This window comes from Danio aesculapii, chromosome 23, assembly GCF_903798145.1.
Source record: "Danio aesculapii chromosome 23, fDanAes4.1, whole genome shotgun sequence".
Classification (NCBI taxonomy): Eukaryota; Metazoa; Chordata; class Actinopteri; order Cypriniformes; family Danionidae; genus Danio; species Danio aesculapii.
In genome coordinates, this window is record NC_079457.1 from 12,084,347 (window position 1) to 12,104,279 (window position 19,933).

At 36.0% G+C, this 19,933-nt stretch overlaps 1 protein-coding gene across 5 annotated transcripts in view; it reads right to left on the bottom strand.

Annotated features, from left to right (window-relative positions):
- The window catches only part of rarga (retinoic acid receptor gamma a), a 121,440-nt gene that overhangs the window by 2,680 nt on the left and 98,827 nt on the right, over window positions 1-19,933 (bottom strand). For 3 of the 5 annotated variants that reach the window (XM_056448868.1, XM_056448869.1, XM_056448871.1), the window contains 7 exons: window positions 15,645-15,793; window positions 11,577-11,718; window positions 7,719-7,739; window positions 5,555-5,718; window positions 4,887-5,063; window positions 4,583-4,787; window positions 4,093-4,251 (listed from right to left, as the gene is read on the bottom strand). In XM_056448868.1, coding sequence (XP_056304843.1) covers window positions 4,093-4,251; window positions 4,583-4,787; window positions 4,887-5,063; window positions 5,555-5,718; window positions 7,719-7,739; window positions 11,577-11,718; window positions 15,645-15,793 — 1,017 coding nt within the window. The remainder of the gene's footprint in view (window positions 1-4,092; window positions 4,252-4,582; window positions 4,788-4,886; window positions 5,064-5,554; window positions 5,719-7,718; window positions 7,740-11,576; window positions 11,719-15,644; window positions 15,794-19,933) is intronic. The other 2 variants (XM_056448870.1, XM_056448872.1) reach the window with 1 other exon arrangement.

Sequence of the window (19,933 nt, forward strand, 5' to 3'; positions counted from 1 at the left end):
ACAACTATAAGAGTTATATTAAGTATATCAAGTAACTATATTAAGTATATTAATATTAATTATATTAACTATATTAAGAGTTATATTAAGTATATCAAGTAACTATATTAAGTATATTAATATTAATTATATTAATAATAACTATATTAACTATATATATTTACATTTACATTTAGTCATTTAGCAGACGCTTTTTTTATTTATTATTATTATTTTTTTTTTATATAGCACCTTTCCCAGACATTGAGTCACAAAGTGCTTTACAATAGAAAACAACTAAACGAACACATGACAGTAAAAGAAAACATATTAAAGCTAATTAAAAATCCAAATAAAGAAACACTAATACTGTTCATTAAAAGCTTGACCAAAAAGGTGTGTCTTTAAATGCTTTTTAAAAAGTTAAACTGATCCCAGAGTTCTCAGAGCTATTGGGAGAGAGTTCCAAAGCCGTGGAGCCACCACACAGAAAGCGCGGTCACCTTTAGTCTTAAGACGAGTTCTGGGAATGGCTAACAGGCCTTTGCCAGAAGACCTCAGAGGCCGGCTACAAGAGTGACTGCTTAAAAGATCTTGAATCTACAGGGGTGCTTGACCATACAGAGCTCTATATGTAATGACCAGAATCTTAAAATTTAATCTAAAACCAATAGGAAGCCAGTGAAGTGCCTTAAGCACAGGTGTAATGTGTGACCTCCTACTGGTGTTAGTTAAAAGCATCGCTGCTGCATTCTGCACCACTTGCAATCGCTACATGGAGGATTTGTTCAGACATGTGAACAGAACATTACAATAATCCAATCGAGAAGAGATGTAGGCATGGACAAGTATCTATATATCTTCCTTTGACACAATATCTCTGATTTTTTGCGATCAGGGGGCATAGTAGCTGAAGGTGGATTCACCCTGCTTTGACTGAACTCTTGGAAATTCTAATTTACTTGTTCTTAATGATCTGTGTGACCTGTTAGGTTTGTATTCAGTGAGCATATCTGTAATGTATTGAGGTCCTAGGCTATTTAGTGATTTATGGACAAGTAATAATATTTTAAAATCTATTCTGAATGTAAATGGGAGCCAGTGTAAAGACCTGAGGACAGGTGTGATGTGCTCTGATTTCCTGTTTCTGGTCGGATATACCTATATATGCAGATATATGTATATGTATTAAAGAGGTCCAAAAAGGAAAGATTCTTTCATTTATTCCCTCTTCAATTGTTCCAAACAAGTTTGAGTTTCTTTTAGTTGTTGTTGATGTTGGACACAAAAGAAGATATTTTGAAGAACGCTGAAAACCAGTTGCAATGACATCTATAGTATTTGTTTTTCCTACTATGGAGGTCAATGATTACAGGGGTTCAGCTTTCTTCAAAATATCTTCTTTGATGTGTCCAACAGATTCATAAAAGTTTAAAACCACTAGAGCAGAGATACCCAAACTAGGGCCGGCAGGCTAAAGTTGGCCCTTTGTATCCTTTGATTTGGCCCACCAGAGGGAAAATGATTGGGAAGAGTATGGGAATGCCTTTAACAGAGAATCTCATTTGTATTTTAATGTAACCTTTTGTCTGTTTGTTTTCTTGTTGAGCCACAAAAATTTGAATGTTGTAAATTAAACAGATTTTTAAGAAATGTACATAGTGTTACTTAACGAATAGTGGACAAAGCAGAAAATATCAACGTGCAAATCAAGGCAAAGTTCGTTTAGAAAATTTTCGAAAAATTTGAATGCATTAATACATACAGTTGAATTGATCTTTTCCTTTATTTTTAATTATTATGAAATAAATTAGGAAATTACCCATGGCAACTTCAATGCTATACAGCTACTGCTATATTTACCTTCAGCACACAGCTCTTAATCGAGCTTAGATTTTGGCCCTTCATAGAAAAAAGTTTGGGCACCCCTGCAATAGAGGGTGAGTACATTTTAATTTTTTGGGTGAACTATCCCTTTAAGGTATACAGTTCTAGAACAGAGAGTGAAAACCTATTCAGATGGCCATAATTATTATTAATTTTGCTTCAGTATTCCAGTAAACAACTCAATTGATAATAGATGCATGTTTTTTAAAGCATCATGTGGCAGTAAAGACTGGAGTAAGGATGCTGAAAATTCAGTTTCGCCATCAAACTAATAAATTAAATATATTTTAAAAATAAAAAAGGAAAACATTCATTCATTCATTTATTTTCCTTCAGCTTAATCCCTTTATACATCAGGGGTCACCACAGCGCAATGAACCGCCAACTTATCCAGCATATGTTTTACACAGTGAATGCCCTTACAGCTGCGAGCCAGTACTGGGAAACACCCATACACACTCACATTCACACTCATAAACTAGGGCCAATTTAGTGTATTTAATTCACCTACAGCGCATGTCTTTGGACTGTGGGGGAAACTGCAGCCCCCGGAAGAAACCCACACCAAGACAGGGAGAACATGCAAACTCCACACAGAAATGCCAACTGAACCAGCCGGGGCTTAAACCAGTGACCTTCTTTCTGTGAGGTGACAGTGCTAACCACTGAGCCACTGTGACGCCAAAAATGATATATAATATAAATATAATATAATATAATAATATAGTTATATAAAATTGTCTAACGTCCCACTATTTTACGTCTATTGTTAAGTTGGAAATCTCACATCTGTTACATTTGGCAGTGTACTTTGCGCTGAAGCATGAGTAATCTGTTGCTTTTGCATTGGAGCAAGTCAAATCTTGTATTGTCAGATGGGTTGTATTTTGCATTGGAGCGCCTGAATAATGGAGTGCTTTTAGCTTGTATTCAAGTATGCAAACTTTTCTCAGAAAAATTACTCAAGGAAATTTGCATTACTTTTGTGAAACCATTAGCGTGCAAAAACACTGTCATCATTAACCATGGTCTTTGGTTATTTAAAAAAAGCAATTGATACTTTGAGAGACAAAAAACACACTCAAGCAAAACAAAACTAATATTTGTGGCTCCTGGTGATACAATGAGATCTTGTTAAGTGAATAAAGACCAATTGTTTCGCTTCATAAGACCGCAGTGAGGTATTCATTTTGTTTTGCCTGTATGTTTTTTTTGACTCTCTAAAGCAGTGGTGTAGTCTTAAAAAAAAGATGGTGTACTATTACCTACCCAACCCAAATTTTAAAAGTGGGCAAAGAAACAACGAAAGTCAGTTTCTCTGATTCATTAGCAATATATATTTATTTAACATCAGTTACCTGTAACTATTGACTTCCACAGAAGGAAAGACAAATACTATGGAAGTCAATGGTTACAGGTTTCCAGCTTTCACAGAATAAAAAGACTGGTTTGGAACAAGTAAATGTTGAGTAAATGATGACGATTTTCATTTTTTTGGGTGAACTAGGCATTTAAAAAGGAAAAATATTCCAACAAATTTGTTCATTTTAAAGCGAGATGCTAATAGTCTAATCCTGTTCAAAGATTTATGCTTAGCTAATAGTGCCCCCAGCAGACCATGAGATTGGGGACTGAGATTAAAGGGGACTGAGGTGATATTTTATTGTACAGTTCTTGAGGTAATCCCAAAAGTTTTAGGGGGGCTGAATAGAAATATAGGGGGCTAAAGCGACGCCCATGCTGTTTTAAAATTGTACCTGACTGTTTATAGAGAGACATCATTCAGATGACTTGTCGTCATCCTCGGAAATCTCTCATGAAACCTTTTCTATTAATTTTGGCACAAGACGTCAACATGATGTCAGATTGATGTTAATACCCTAATGTCAAGGGGATGTTGTATTTTGTTTGGAAATGAAAATCGAGTTGACATCAGAACTCAACGTCAGGCCAACATCAATATCCAACGTCCAACCTAAAACCAACCAAATATCAACGTCTAATGATGTTACAGCTTGACATTTATCAGATGTTGGATTTTAATTGCCATACCTGATATATATAAATATAAATATCAGTATTTGACATCAATATGATGTTGGTTTTATCGGTTGGTTTTTATTTTCTATTCCTTTAAGTTCACTAATACATTTAAAATTAAATTAATTATGAATAAAAATATATAGTAATAGTGTTTTACATCAGATTTTTGCCTAAAAAACTGACCCTTGGTGCTGATCCCACGCAGATCAGTGATCTTCATCAGCATGCGAGGGAACATGTGAGGTTTGTTGGGTCGGCGGCGTCGTGCATAAATCTTCAGAGCTTCCAGCAGGGGCTCCTGCAGACGATCGACACGCTCAGGCTCCTCAAGATCCATTCGGTCTACAGAAAAGGAGGATAATATTAGTATTCTGGTACATCCATCTGCTATTTTTAGTGGTGTAGTTAAAATGAATCCTGGGCTCAATTTATGTTAAAAAGGCAGAGGTGTCCAAATCTGTTCCCGGGAGACCTGCAGAATTTAGCTCCAACTCTGATTAAACACAACACCAATGAGTCATGATCTTTAGACTTACAAAAACCATCCAATCACTTGCGTTAGAGCTGAGCGCAGTCGAGCTCCTCAGAAGCAGGATTAGACACCCCTATTATAACGTACAGTTGGTTCAACTAGAGGGCAGCAGCGTTGCAACAGAATTGCATCATGCAATACCTCCGCATATGAGGCAGATGGCACTAAGGAGGCCAGTCTCCGTATCATCCATCTCAAGAGGCAGAAGCTGACCAGCGAAGGCAAACACTAGGTCAGTGAGCGGTCCGAAGCCTGCATTATGCATCTGAGTCCGGTTGAGGGTCAGTCCATCCGAAAAGGTCATTGTGTCCTGCTCCGGTGTGTATCGTGTACAGATTCGCAGCATCTACAAGAAGCACAGACATTTATGAGGCTATGAATTATGTAAATGTAGTGGATGCATGGTCTACATCAAAGCGAGCTTCGTAAAGGAGGACACACGTACTAGAATGTCCAAGCAGGCAGATTTGAGAAGGGTGATCTGATCTGCGATGGTGAGGGTGGTGAAGCCCGGGAGGCGTTTGGCAAATTCCACAATTTTAATGATGCACTTGGTGGAAAGCTCGCTGAATTTGTCCCATAGGCCCAGGTCTAGCTGAATCCTGTGGTCCGAGCTGGAGTTCTAATGAAGAAAAAAATGGGAAGAGGGGGTTAATATATGCATGCATGAATATTGACAAGTCCAAAAAAAAAAAAATCCATTCGAAAGCTTTTTTATTAAACATGAGAATGAATTTTGCAGTAGGTACAAAAAAAGGTGAATTTCGATCTGTTCCTCACACTCTGGAATTTCAGAATGAGATTCATAAGTTCACATGAGTTTTATTATTATAGTTTTATGGCTCTTTTTGTCATTCTGGTGCTCATTTACTTTCATACCACTGAAAAAAAGAGTGAACTTCATCAAAAATACATTTTGTCATAAAGGTTTGGAACAACATGAGGTCAAGTAAATGACAGTATTTATCTTTTGGGCGCACTGTTCCTTTAAATGATGTCTTCAATAATGGAACATGTTTATCACACTACATCTGACATGGTCGGTTTACACCGCTATAAATAAATTCCACATTCCATTGCTGACAGATTTGTTCATTTGCAGAAAGCACTCACTGTGGTGTATTTTCCCAGCTGGCAGAGTGAAGGGAAGGTCTCTTGATGTGCTTTGCTCACTTTGTTGACCAGCTCCTCCAGTTCCCCACTCAGCTCATAGCTCTCTGGCGGAACGACCTCATCCTTCACGTCTTTCTTCTTCTTATTTCGATCATTGCGCACAGCTGAAAGTCACAAAGAGAGGCAGCTCAATACTCCGACCATGAGTCAGGTTCACTCACAAACTGCCAAACTATTATCTTAGCAGTTGGATGTGCAACCAAGTGAAACATTATGAAATGATGTTCCAAAAAACAGGAGATAATTTCAGATTTAATGGCTAAAACAAAATGCAATAAATTGCTTAAAGTCCACATGAACTGGAAGTTTCTGACTTTTATTTTAGTATGTTGATGTACTTCCAGCTGAAACAGAATTTTGAGTAGGGGCGGGGCTTTTTTTTTGTACATCATTCCCTCATAGCAAACTAACGGTAAGAGGGGCATGCTTAAGAATATTGTCAGAGCAGAACCACCACTCCAAACGCTAACGGTCAGACTTTGAATGAAGTCTGATTTGATTTGATTACCACAAAAATACTAAATTCAGTGAATTAACTTGCATGGATTACTTGTTCACCTAAAGCAGGGGTCACCAACACTGTTCCTGGAGAGCTTCCTTCCTGTGATACGGTATGGTTTGATACGCTTTTATGGCCGTTTCCACTGTTAAAAGATACCAAAAACTTTTGGGTACCCTTTGGAAGGGTACCTAGTACAAAAAAGGGTACCAAAAGGCAGAGCAAGACGCGCAGCTGAACGCTATTGATTTACAGAGATAAGTCACTAGCTTGTGCACATGCAGAAGAATGAAAACAAAGGAACCGCCATTTTTAAATACACAGCCAAGACATTACACCGTAATAATATATACATATAATAACGAGCCATGGTCGATTCGAGCTTTAAAAAAAACCTAGTCGTTGTCTTGATGCACAGTCACAAAGCCAAGAAGAAGAGCAGAATCTACCCTGTGCCCTGTAGTTGTTTACAAAGCTGTCTAAAGCGAGCGTGGTTTTACTTTCTCGAATGCACTCGCTGCACGTCTATATTTGAAATAACGAACTTCTTGAGCTGATGATAATAATGATTTTTGTACTGCCTCTGACACCTGACCCTTTCATAAACAGACAAACACGAGAGTGACACGTGAAAAAACAAAGGAGACTCCGGAAAAAACAAAGTAGCAAATTATTCTCTCAGCAACCTAAAACATGAACAAACTGCCCTGTTTAACTATTATCATCGCCTTTTGGACTATTATGAACTCGGAATGATGGAATTACTCTCTAACAGAGGCTACATGTGAAGATTAAAGATGCAGATAAGAGGTTTTCTCTGACTGTGGGCTATGTTGCATGTTGTTTTTGAACCCAAATAAGAACTAAATGTATGCTGTGTGTAGTTTTTCTGTAATTGGTAGCATATCGGAGACTGTAAGGGTCTGTATGTGTTCATATATTCTGCATTTATTTAATTATATTATAATATCGCAAACGTTACAGTAGGCTATTTCACTCACGCATTGATCAGCAGTTATAATCAACTCATGTTCATAGAAAGGTTAGTAATGAACATTTATACACAAGTGTTTATCTGTTTTATCTGTATCTGTTTTGTGCGAACTGCTTGTCATATGATATGTGAACGACCCGTACAGTTTTACTATGACATTTCCTTGAGAATGACGTCGAAACATTCTGACGTACACCATGCCCACCAAAAGGGTAGCCTTATTGGGGCCATAATTGGTTCAGGTGTGTTTGTTCAGGGTTGGACCTGAATTCTGCAGGTAGGTAGATCTCCAGAAACAGGGTTGCTGACCCCTGACCTAAAAAATAACAATATGTACTAGCAAAAATAAATAAATAATACAATATCAATTTTGATTTCACATGGACTTTAATGTGCAATTATGTGGAACAGTATTTTAGCCTTGTGTGACCAAAAAAAAAAAAAAATGATAGAAAAATGTCTTTTCAGGTGAATCACATGAAAACACAGTCAAGATCGGTTAATCAATGAAATGGAAAATAATATTTAAATACACTCAAGTTTGAAACAACAAAACATCATGTTAGGCGAATGTCATGAAAACATGTCCATGTCACATTTCACACACTCACTTTCTTTTGGCTTATTCCCTTCTTTATCAGGGGTCGCCACAGCAGAATGAACCGGCCATGTCACATTTCGCCAGATGAAATAAAATGAAATGAAATGAAATATTTTATATGATGTCTGTCATTGCTGATTAGTATTTTTTATAAGACTAACAATTTTATAAGACCAACATTTGAACATGTATTTAAATTGTAATAAAGTTCAATAAACATGACATAAAACATGTGACATAATGGTTTAATCATCATGAAAATTCCCTTAAAGTGTTTGTTCACCCAAAAATGATGTTATTAATTACTCACCCTCATGTTGATCCAAACCACCAAGACCTTCTATAATCATCAGAGCACAAGTTAAGATGTTTTAGGTCAAATCTTGTCCAGAAAGGTACCAAAAAACCTCCTCAAACCAATCGCAATTCGCAACCAATTCGCAATCACGATTTTAAACGTTGCGATTAGCTAATCGCAAGAGGCTGCGATATGAAATATATCTGTATTATTTAATTTCCTCCGCCCAGAGCAAATGTTTGACTGCCGTTTGTCTGTGCCTGTCTTACTAGCCAATTCAGTGAGCACACTTTCGTTCTGCCAAATCAGAATTGCGTAGCCAAACTATGAGACACTCCCACAAAAAAAAACAACAAAAAAAAACACAAACACTAACAGGAAAGCGTGGGCGAGTGGGATGATGGCGTCTGCCACTTCAGAGGCATTAATCGACAAATTAATATCAAAGAAAAACAGGACATTTGTAATATGGAAATAGTTTGGTTTCAAAGTCACAAAAAGTTTAGTGTTTTGATAACTTCAAGTGTATTTCGCGTGCATTTACGGCTCGTGTTGCAGGTATGTGCGTCATCTGTAGTGACTGACTGTAATGTAATGTACTATACAAATATAATTTGTCATTTCATTTTCATAGAACAGTTATATATAGATGCATTAGAATCTCAAAGCAGTTTAACGATTTAAATGCTTCTTATTGGATATTATGCCATTCAATGTGATTATACGTATGACTTTACGGAGAGCTTACGACCCACTAACTACGGTTTGTTTTAGGAACATGTTAACAAATTTAGTTACAAACTAGCTAGTAGTTACTTAGCCCTTAGTGTAGACTTTAACTTCTAGAAAGGACTTACGAACAGCTAGTGCAACTCTAATACCATAACAAACTACCTCGCTAAGGACACGGTGCCTTTTAATGCAGTGACCAAAGAGGGATTTTAAAAAACTCATCTTAATGCAGAATAGGAGATATTCACTTCTGTCTTGCAACTATTTTAGCCATTTTGGAGTACTACAGCTGTACATTTAACGTCATTATATTTTGTGTAGCATCTGTGATAATTATATTGTTTAAGACAATATAAGCTACAGAAAGGCTCATATCAGAATGATTCATTTCTAACTATTTAAAACCAAATTTGAATGAATGTTTAAGCTGCATTTTAGCAGTAAGAAGCTATGATACAGATTATCCATCTAAAGCTTGACTACAAGATTAAAATCGCGAATCAAATCGAAATCGAAGTATCTGTCAAAAATAAATAAATCGCAATTAGATATTTTCCCCAAATCGCACAGCCCTAGTATAGTGTTCATGTGTTCATAGGCACTGTGCAGTTTGTTTTATATGTGCACAAAAGTATTCTCGTAGGTTGACTGATGGTCGGTTTTGAGGATGTTTTTTGATACCTTCCTGGACTTTGAATGAGTCTGGACCATTGCTCTCTATGGAGGACGAGGGAGTTCTCCTAAAATATCTTAATTTCTGTTCTAAAGATACACAAAGGCTTCAGGGGTTTGGAACAACATGAAAGTGAGTAATTAATAATTGTCATTTTTGGATTAAATAACTCTTTAAAAAGAGGCTATTTTAAAATATATATATATATATATTGTTCATTGTACAATGGTCAGTATTTACATTGAGGTGAAATACGACATTCTGAGATTCAACTTGTCACTTGATAAAACAAACTTAGTTTACCACAGACAGTTTGCATTATTGCACCTCACCTGAATAAGGACACTGTATGTAGTTACTGTATGCCAAATCCTAAACGTTATGACTCATTCTTGGAAACTGAACTCAGATCGGACACCGTGGGTGTTTTGGAGAGTTTGACCCAAGGGAGACAGCCCTGCCAACCCTAAACCCCCTCCCGTCTTTCTCTCGCCCCCCTCCCATTCTTTCCTTCCTCTCAGGATATCCAGTAATAGCAAAAGCACAATGCGATCCCGGTCCCTACACACATCCCATACATATAAACGCACACATACGCGTCCCAGAGGACACATAGAGGGCCAATGTGCCAGTCTCGTTGTGACATCATCGTCGTGACCCTGGCAAATGAACAAACATATGCCCCAGACTCGCTCTTTCAACCTCAGACTATTGTCTTTGTTACACCACAAATCTGTTAGTGCCAAGTCATAAAGTGACCAGGGGAAGGGCTACCAAAAAAAATCACACCTAACGCTGATGGATTGATCAGGGTGAAACTGCAGACACGGAGCCCATTTGTGGACATTCGTTTTGAGCTCTGACCTTAATGTTAATCAACTTTATTGCCTCGTGTTTGAACTGTTATTTGTCTTTTGGGATTTTATTGTTTCAAACTTGTGGAAGCTTGTTTTTGGGGGAAAAGAGGTACTCGTGACTGTTTCATCTCACAATTTTAAAGTTTTAAATTTTTTTAAGATTTCAACTTATAAACTTGTTAACCTCACAATTTTGAAAAATAAAATTGAGAAATGCAAGATATAAACTCATAAATATGTGAAAAAAGTTGTGTAAAAGTAAAGTTATGTTTTCTTTTAAACTCTAAGTTGATTTATTTTACTTATTTGACATTTTAGTTTAGTTTAGTTTAGTTTAGTTTAGTTTAGTTTAGTTTAGTTTAGTTTAGTTTAGTTTAGTTTAGTTTAGTTTAGTTTAGTTTAGTTCAGTTCAGTTTAGTAAAAAGCTTTATTAATCCCCTTGGGGCATTTTATTCTGACTTGGTGGTGCTTCACTTAACAAGAATGACGCATATAACACAATAAACACCAACACTTAAGATCAAGTACACAAACAAAAACTGAATAATAATAATAATTTATAATAAAAAAATAATAAAATTAAATAATAAAATAAAATGAAAATAATAATCCATTGATCAACTACATTTATTAGGTGATAAAATTGCTTCAGGCTTAAAAGTACTTTTATAATGGTTTGTGGAACATCTTATTATCCTTAAATGTGTGCTGTCTCTTTTTGTTTTATGTGCCATCCTCAACACCTGCTGTTCATAATAGGATGCAAGACTTCGCAGGGGAACCGCTTCAGTTTTTGAGCACAAATAAACAATGCCTTCTGAATTGACTTAACATCTAACAATTATGATTGTTCATAATCGTGAGTTTGCCTGATAATTCTGAGGGGGAAAAATCTAAATAGCAAGATAAGAACAAAAAAAACTTTGAAAGAATTTCAACATTTCAAAATTGTAGTTCATTTCTCACAATTCTGATTTTCTCTCTCTCTCTGAATTACAAAGAAAAAGGTCAGAATTCTGCAATGAAAAGTCACAATTACCTTTCATATTTTATTATTGCGTGGCCGGAAACGGACTTCCACACAAACTAGCAGTTAACGGCCGTCTACAGCGTGTTTATGCTGGTGCTCAAGTCTCACAACTCTAAATTTGTCTGTGTCGCTGGGTTGTATGTCTGTTTCACAGCTTCTAACCTATATCAGCGTGTCCCCGTCTGTCTCCTGTCCCGTCTCTATATTTGTGTTTGTGTATGTGGGTCTTGGCTGAAGGCCAGGGAGCCCGCGTGCCTGGCAGAGGCCTAAACCCTCACCTTCCTTGGACATGCCAACCTCGAAGCACTTCTGCAGCCGGCAGTACTGGCAACGGTTGCGAGTGACCTTGTTGATCTGGCAGTTCTTGTCACGGTGGCAGGTGTACACCATGTTCTTCTGAATACTGCGACGGAAGAAACCCTACAACAGACATCCAAGAGTGAGAGAGAGAGAGTTGGTCAGATGTAGAGTAGGTCAACCACCATCTCTTATACAAGATGCCAATGTATTGTTCAAACTTGCTGATCCAGAACTGTGTTTGGCTATTGATGCCATTAGGTCTTTGTTATATAAATGGACAGCCATAAAATGACCCTCATACCTGTAAACATGTTTATTGAATTAATCAAATATTTTGTTCAAATGGGATCATTGCTTGCTGCAAACATTTTACAATTGGGTTAGTGAATGTGACGTGGCCTGTTTGTGCAGGACCTGTGTGTTTGCTTTACATACAAATTGTTTTTCTATGTAAACATGCGCTAAACAGGTTTTTTTGTCAGTGATTTGTGACACGGTCACATTTTTAAGATGCCTTGTCATGTCAACAAAATGTTTAGCAAAATAGGTTTTTGACCATTTGTAAGTGATCTAACTTAGTGTAAGAATTAGTATTGTTGTTTATTAATATTTTACATTACTATGAAATAATTGGACGTGTGTGTCCCTGAGTTGTACATGAGTTTTTAAGCATCAAAAGTGTTTTATAGCACATTAATAATTAGAAAGCTTTATTTTTACCCATACATTGGCAAATGTCTGGCTTAATTGTTTTTGGGGGTTTTTCCATAATACTTTTACTTTAATATATGACTTACAGATGAGAACCACTAAAATCAAAACCAAAGTTTTTATACCAAACAAAGCTGTCTGGCAAACTGAAGCACCAAAACACTAATTTATTCATAAATCTTGATACGTACATTCATACATATGTTATTAAGATGATTATTTTCTACAATATTTGGACTATTTTCTACAAAAATTATTTGAAATATATTAAAATACACGATTTACTACCATTTAATGCTTTAAAACTGTTTTTATTTTATGTATATATAATTGTAATTTGTAAATTGAATATCATTTACATGCATATTCTTATGAACATGGAATTTATATTGGCATTTTTCACTAAAATGTTTTATTTTCATTTTGTTTTATTGTTTAAACTAAATAAGCTTGTCCACAGTAATTACAGTGCTCAGCATATATAAGTACACCCCTCACAAATCTATCTTTTAAATTGATATTTTTAATAGGAAGCTATACAATATTATATTTGTGCATATACATTAGATTAGTCAGTACTGATGCCAAATCTGGAGCTACAAAAATAACTTACGATAACAGTCCAAAAACTAATAAAGCAAAATTTATATGTTATAGCAAAGTGTTAAATACAAATTTTAAAAAGAGGAAAAATCAAGAGAAGCAAAACAATGGAAACATTTAGTTGAAATTTTGTAGGTTGTCATTTTTTTGCAATATTTTGCTTGAATTTAATTGTTTTATCTTTTAATTTCTAAATATTTTTGGTGATCAAAATATTATTCTAATAAATATGTCTGTTTAATAAACCTGTTTTGTTTAAATGCACCAAAATACATTGCCTATATTCACTGAGAAATGGATAAAAATATTTATTTACAAAATAGCGTGTACTGAGCACTGTATATGGTTCAACAGTTATTGTGTCTTTTAAATATATCGAAATGACTGTATTCTATTACACTGCATACATTAAAACGATTAAATATTTCAGTTTCCTTTAAATGAAACAAGTCCATAATTATATTTGACCATCAGAGTTGGGAAAAAAAGTTATATATTAAAATCTAAAGTTGTTTAAGACATAAAAACGGTCTTTGGTCTCAGGAAGTTTATTTATTGTCTGTACCAGTGGTGCGTACTGAAATGGAAAAAAAACGCTTTTAAATATGCAGCATCTTTTGCATGGAATAACCCCCCAACAAGGATGCAGTTTAAAGAGTTGGTTTCACTACATGCTTTTAAAAAAGATTTGAAATGATTAGGAGTTTGAAACTTTGGCCTGTAGATGTTCTGAATAGTTTTTATCTGTCATTGTATGTGTGTTTTAAAGAGATTGTAAAGAGATTTTTAATCTCAATGTGCTTTTCCTAGTCAAAAAATGTAATAATACTAATACTACTACTACTACTGCTACTACTGCTACTGCTGCTGCTACTGCTACTGCTACTGCTACTACTGCTACTGCTACTACTACTACTGCTACTGCTACTGCTGCTGCTGCTGCTACTGCTACTGCTACTGCTACTGCTACTACTACTACTACTACTATTACTACTACTAATAATAATAATAATAATAATAACTAAACATGTTACTTAATTACTTTTTAATGAAAGTGATGTGAAAGTATGTGTTTTTTGCAATTCTTTTTTCTTTGCATTTTTTATCTTAGGTTTAAGATTGTAATATATTTATTGTTTTACCCAACATTAATGTTTTATATTATAACATATTTCCCCCATTAAGCATTGTCGAATAGGGCAGGGTGATTTATCGAAAAGTAATCGAAATCAACATTCAGAACCTATAATCGATTGAACTTTTCCTGCTCGATTTTTTCAGTTGTTTTGATTTTAATGCCTGTTTCACACCGCAAGCGCAAGCAGAGCGTGAGCAACACGTGAGCAGCACGTGCGCAACGTGTATGAAGAGCAGAAGCAGCACGCAGGTGTTTGCCTTTCACACCGACTGTATCTGCAGCGCGCAGCTCATCGGCAGCTGCTGCACAGATCAATCTATCTCTGTATATTCTATCTAGTTACCTATCTACTATCTATCTATAAATACACTTTTTAAAAACTTTTCTTCTGCACCAACACCCCCGATAACTTCCTCCTATGCTGTTTCCTTTTTTGCAAGTCTTTATTTTACAAATTATATAGATCCAAAAGAACTGTATGCTTCTCATGCTGGTGTCGGAGTGTCTTTCATGTATTTTTAGGTGCACTCAGAGAACAATCGCCTGTCATATCATGTCGTTTTGTTTTTGATTGTCAGGATGATGTAGGCCTATAGTTAAAATAATATTAATGTGATGCAACTTACTAAGCAAAACTGATACTAAAATTGTTTTACATTTGGTTTTGTAGTTCGAGCCCAAATAAATATCTATTGCCGTTTTTAATCATTGAAGTTCATTTGATTGAATATCTAAAAATCAGTGGATATTATCGATACATTTATTGGATAAAATTGCTACTTTTTTCTGTCATTCAATGTGTTTTGGTCATTATCAATGCACTGTCACTTTAATTAAGTGTAAGCAGCATGGCAAAAATAGACCCAGCCCTGAAACTATCGGGCACTGCTGCTTCAGCGACACTCACGCCTCTACTTTTAATATGAAAAACATTGAAAATAATTTATTTAGTTTCCAAAAGTGGAAGTTATTTATTTTTATAAGAAAAACGTGACTTAGTTTTAGACAATATGTGTTTTAATTTAATATGTTTAACGTTGATGTTCAGTGAATAATCATAGATAGTAGATAGTGTGTGTTTACTTCAATCATTTTACAATCATGCACCCTTCATTCAAAAGTCTCTCACTTGTAATATTTGAGCATATTTACTGTACAGAACTTGTCAGTGAACTATGAGGGCAAATAAATAAATAAAATAATTAATTAAATAATGGTTCATTAATCGCAACCGAGTTAAAATGTTCAATTTATTGAGATTTGGATTTTAGGCCAAATCACCCAGCTCTATTGTAGAATATACTGGATTGTCTCATCACACTTGGCCGATAGTGTATTTTTTCAAAAAGTCACCACCTTTTGTACGTTTTCAGAAACATTTTTGCTCCTTGCCATACAAGTTCCTCAATCAGTCTTAGTTTCTTGTGTTAGTGTTGACAGAAGCGAGAACACTTTTCAGCATGCGCCAGCTAAACCTCCATGCCTCTCTTTGTTTTTTTCACATTTTTGCCAAACATCAAGACAAAGTGTGGAACAGACTCATGAAAAACACGAGACTCGTCAGGCCACAGGCGACGGGAGTCCGGCTGTTTACCTTGCAGCCCTCGCAAGAACTGACACCATAGTGGTACCCAGAAGACTTGTCCTGGCAGACGAAGCAGGGTTTGTAAACACGCGGTGGAGGTGGCGGGGAAGGGGAACTGGGCACCATCTCCTCCGAACTGGTGCTCTGAGTCTCCACCGCTGAGGAGAGAGAAAGGAAAACATCAGACGCTTCACCTAATCACATCACTTCACACTATTTACACAACACAGGAGGATTTAATGAGAGGGAGATATTAAATGCCACATGGAGAGAAGAAAAGATTCTCCCGTGAACCTTTTAAACCGTATCCGATTTCAAAGACCCACGAGTGCTTTGAAACCCATCATGATTCCTCGCTAAACCTTTTTCATGATGCCCCCGAGCAGAAACACACAAGACGCTACCCAACACTGCTTTTTAAATCTGTTATTGTAGGCGCAGCATCTGCCAGCTAGGTAGAAGTCAAGTTTAGTTAACGCATCTGTAGATTTCATCTGGCTCAAGCTCCACCCTTTAGCCCGCCCTGTCCTTAGGGGGCCAGGATTTTAGGGGATTAGGCTGTGGTGATTGACGTTGAGAAGAAAAGAAAACACAAACAGTTTAACACTAGCAGACAGATAAGCGGAGCCGATAAGACAGGTAGCTCATCTCTGTCACAGAGAGCCTGGGGGTGAAACTCCACCCCGCAATTGGCGTCTTGCATGCGGGACGTCTGGCTAAAGAAGGACAAGGGTCTTGTGACTTACTAATTTAGACATCAAGTCAATATTTGAGCAGATGAAATGTTTTTTGAACTAATGAGTGCTAATTAATGCAACTGTCTCTTTACAGATTGACAACATCAGCACTATCGCATCACATCGATATTTGAGTTGAGCTTAATAACTATTTGATTGTTTCGCTTTATAAATTAACCAAAAAATGTTTCATGATTGACAAAGAAATTAAAACTGAATTAAATCAATATTAAACTGACTTTCGCTGAGTAACGAACTTATTATCTTCTGCATGGTTGCTTACAGTTGATTCATAATTGTATTAAAATTAGAGATGTCCCAGTCAGGTTTTTTTGCCCTCGAGTCCAAGATTTTGAATATCTACCGATACCAAAATCTGATCCGATACTTCTATAATACATAAAAAAAAGAATAAAGAAGAGTGAAGAAACAGATCCAGGGTATTGTTTTTTATTTAGTTCAACTGATTTTAACATTCAACAACTCTGTTAACAAACAGAGCACTTCTGTGAGGTAGCTTGAACAGTCAAGTAATAAATAACATCGATTCTTCACTTTTGGACTTTAGTGCAACAGTAAATATTTAAAAAAATTAATATAAAAACAAATATCACCTCAAGTTAAAACACCCGGCAGGCAATCCCAAATTTACATATCTCAGTTTGCTATGGAAATGTTGTCGTCATCAACTTTATAATACCTCCAGACCACAGACACACTCGCGCTTTCCGCTTCAAGCTGTCTCTGTGTTCTACTTTGCCAGCATTTAACCAATAGCGTCTCTGCAACAAAGTGATGTCATACCACACACGTTGCTGTTTCTGTGTGAAGTCATGAAAGAGGTCTAACTCTGTGCCACCGCATAACTAGATGTATTACAAAATAATGAGAATGTATATACAGTTGAAGTCAGAATTATTAGCCCCCTTTGAATTTGTTTTTCTTTTTTGAGTATTTCTCAAATGATATTTAACAGAGCAAGGACATTTTCACAGTATGTCTGATAATATTTTTTCTTCTGAAGAAAGTCTTGTTTTATTTCAGCTAGAATAAAAGCAGTTCTTATTGTTTTTTAAAAAGCATTTTTAAGGTCAAAATTATTAGCCCCTTTAAGCTATATATTTTTTCAATAGTCTACAGAACAATAGTCTATACAGTAACTTTGCCTAATTACCCTAACCTGCCTAGTTAACCTAATTAAGCCTTTAAATGTCACTTCAAGCTGTATAGAAGTGTCTTGATAAATATCTAGTAAAATATTATTTACTGTCATCATGGCAAAGATAAAATAAATCAGTTATTAGAAATGAGTTATTAAAAAGTTATTAATATATATATATATATATATATATATATATATATATATATATATATATATATATATATATATATATATATATATATTCATTTTCTTTCTGGCTTAGTCCCCCCTTTATTAATCCGGGGTTGCCACAGCAGAATGAACCGCCAACTTATCCAGCATGTTTTACGCAGCGGATCCAGCCGTAACCCATCTCTGGGAAACATCCACACACACTCATTCACACTCATACACTACGGACAATTTAGCTTACCCAATTCACCTGTACCACATGTCTTTGGACTGTGGGGGAAACCGGAGCACCCGGAAGAAACCCACGCGAACGCAGGGAGAACATGCAAACTCCACACAGAAATGCCAACTGACCCAGCCGAGGCTCGAACCAGTGACCTTCTTGCTGTGAGGTGACAGCACTACCTACTGCGCCACTGCGTCACCTATATATATATATATATATATATATATATATATATATATATATATATATATATATATATATATATATATATATATATATATATATATATATATATATATATATATATATATATATATATATATATATATATATATATATATATATATATATATATATATATATATATATATATATATATCTATCAGGGAGGTAACGTCTGATTCCGATCGAGTCTGAAACCGTGTGATCAGGCCAAATTTCCTTTCACGTGATCAGATCTGGACATCCCTAAATAAAATGCATAATTTCTTTCACAGTTACTGATTAGAATCAAAGCTGATAAATATACTATTGTTTTCAGAACTACTATAAAAGCAGATTCTGCATTTGTTTCATATCTACATGGCTTCTATTTGCCCTGTTACACAGCTTTAAAAAATGTCTTTTATAGAAAGCGTCTTTATATGTCAGGGTAACTTGACTTGACTTTTACTCTCGGTCAGTCAAAATTCAAACCCCCATCCTTCACCCTTGCCGTCCTTTGACACACAAACCCTATTTTTCTCTTGTTTCCCGGCCCTAAATTCCTCAGTGCAGTCCTGCTAGGTTTTAATAGAGGCCCCTGCTCGTAAGCTAGGCCTATAAAGGTGGTCTCATGGCTGGACTGGAGGCCCCAGCCCGGCTGGCGGGGTCTTTATTAAGACTCAAACACCTCGGGCAGCCATTCACACCACCAGCTGTAGCCTGAGCTAGTAAAAAAGTCCCAATCATAAAAATAAAAAACTTTAACTTTATTGCCCCACCTTCTTCAGCTACCTTCAATGGAAAGCCTAAACTTAACCTACACCCCCTCCCTCTCTGTCCCACCACAGGGTTCAGCAAAAACCACCAGCTTGGCCTTTTACAAGAGTTTGGAGACTTCAAAAGAAGAAAAGGGGGCATAAAAAGAGGAATTTGATAGAAAACAGAAAAAGGGGACGAGGGTGGAGGGGGTGAACGACGAGAGGCAAACAGTCCCATTTAAGGTCGAGCTCACATACAGTAGGGCCTTCTGTTCAAGGCCATGGTTACAAACAAATCACTTATTCTTCAATTTAGAGCGAGAAATGCACAAGCTTTCTGAGTATATGAGGTATAAAAAAGGCCAAATGCTTTTGAACTCGCAATGTGCATGACATCTGTTTCCCGACTGTGTCAAGTTAGTTTTTTTGTACACTGTATTTTAAAGTATGCTCCAGTGTACTTTTAATGTGTAGGTTCACTCACTTTGCTTTGTGAAAACTTTGCAAGCAAAATAAAGCCATTCCAATAGGAATTTGTGTTCAAGTTGGTTCAAGTCAGTGAATTTTCTGTGGTGGCTAATTGAAAGCCAAGCACATGTTGGCCAGATGGAATTTAAACTTTGGTCAGTAAGTTTGGTTTTAAGGCTAAATAACATTAATAATAAACAAGTAAAATCTGAAGCACATGTCCTGATTCAAACACAAACAGCATTCAGTATATACAGTAGTTCTCTATGTTGCACTTTCCATTGTCTCCTTTTATATTAATACACTTTAAAAAATAATTCAGTAGCAAGGGATATCCAGGGATGCAATTTCAGACACCAAGATGTCACATGATCAGTCTTTTCATGCGCTGAAAAATGCCTGATCCCTTGAATAAAATGAATGTATTATTCATAAGGGCACTCAACGTAATTACTGTTGATGCCCTATCATATTTGTTAAACAAGTTTAAATGTAGATAATACTGTCTACATGTTAAAACAAGTATAAATGCGTAATTAGGAAGTCATCCAAAACAAAGCAAGGGAAATAAA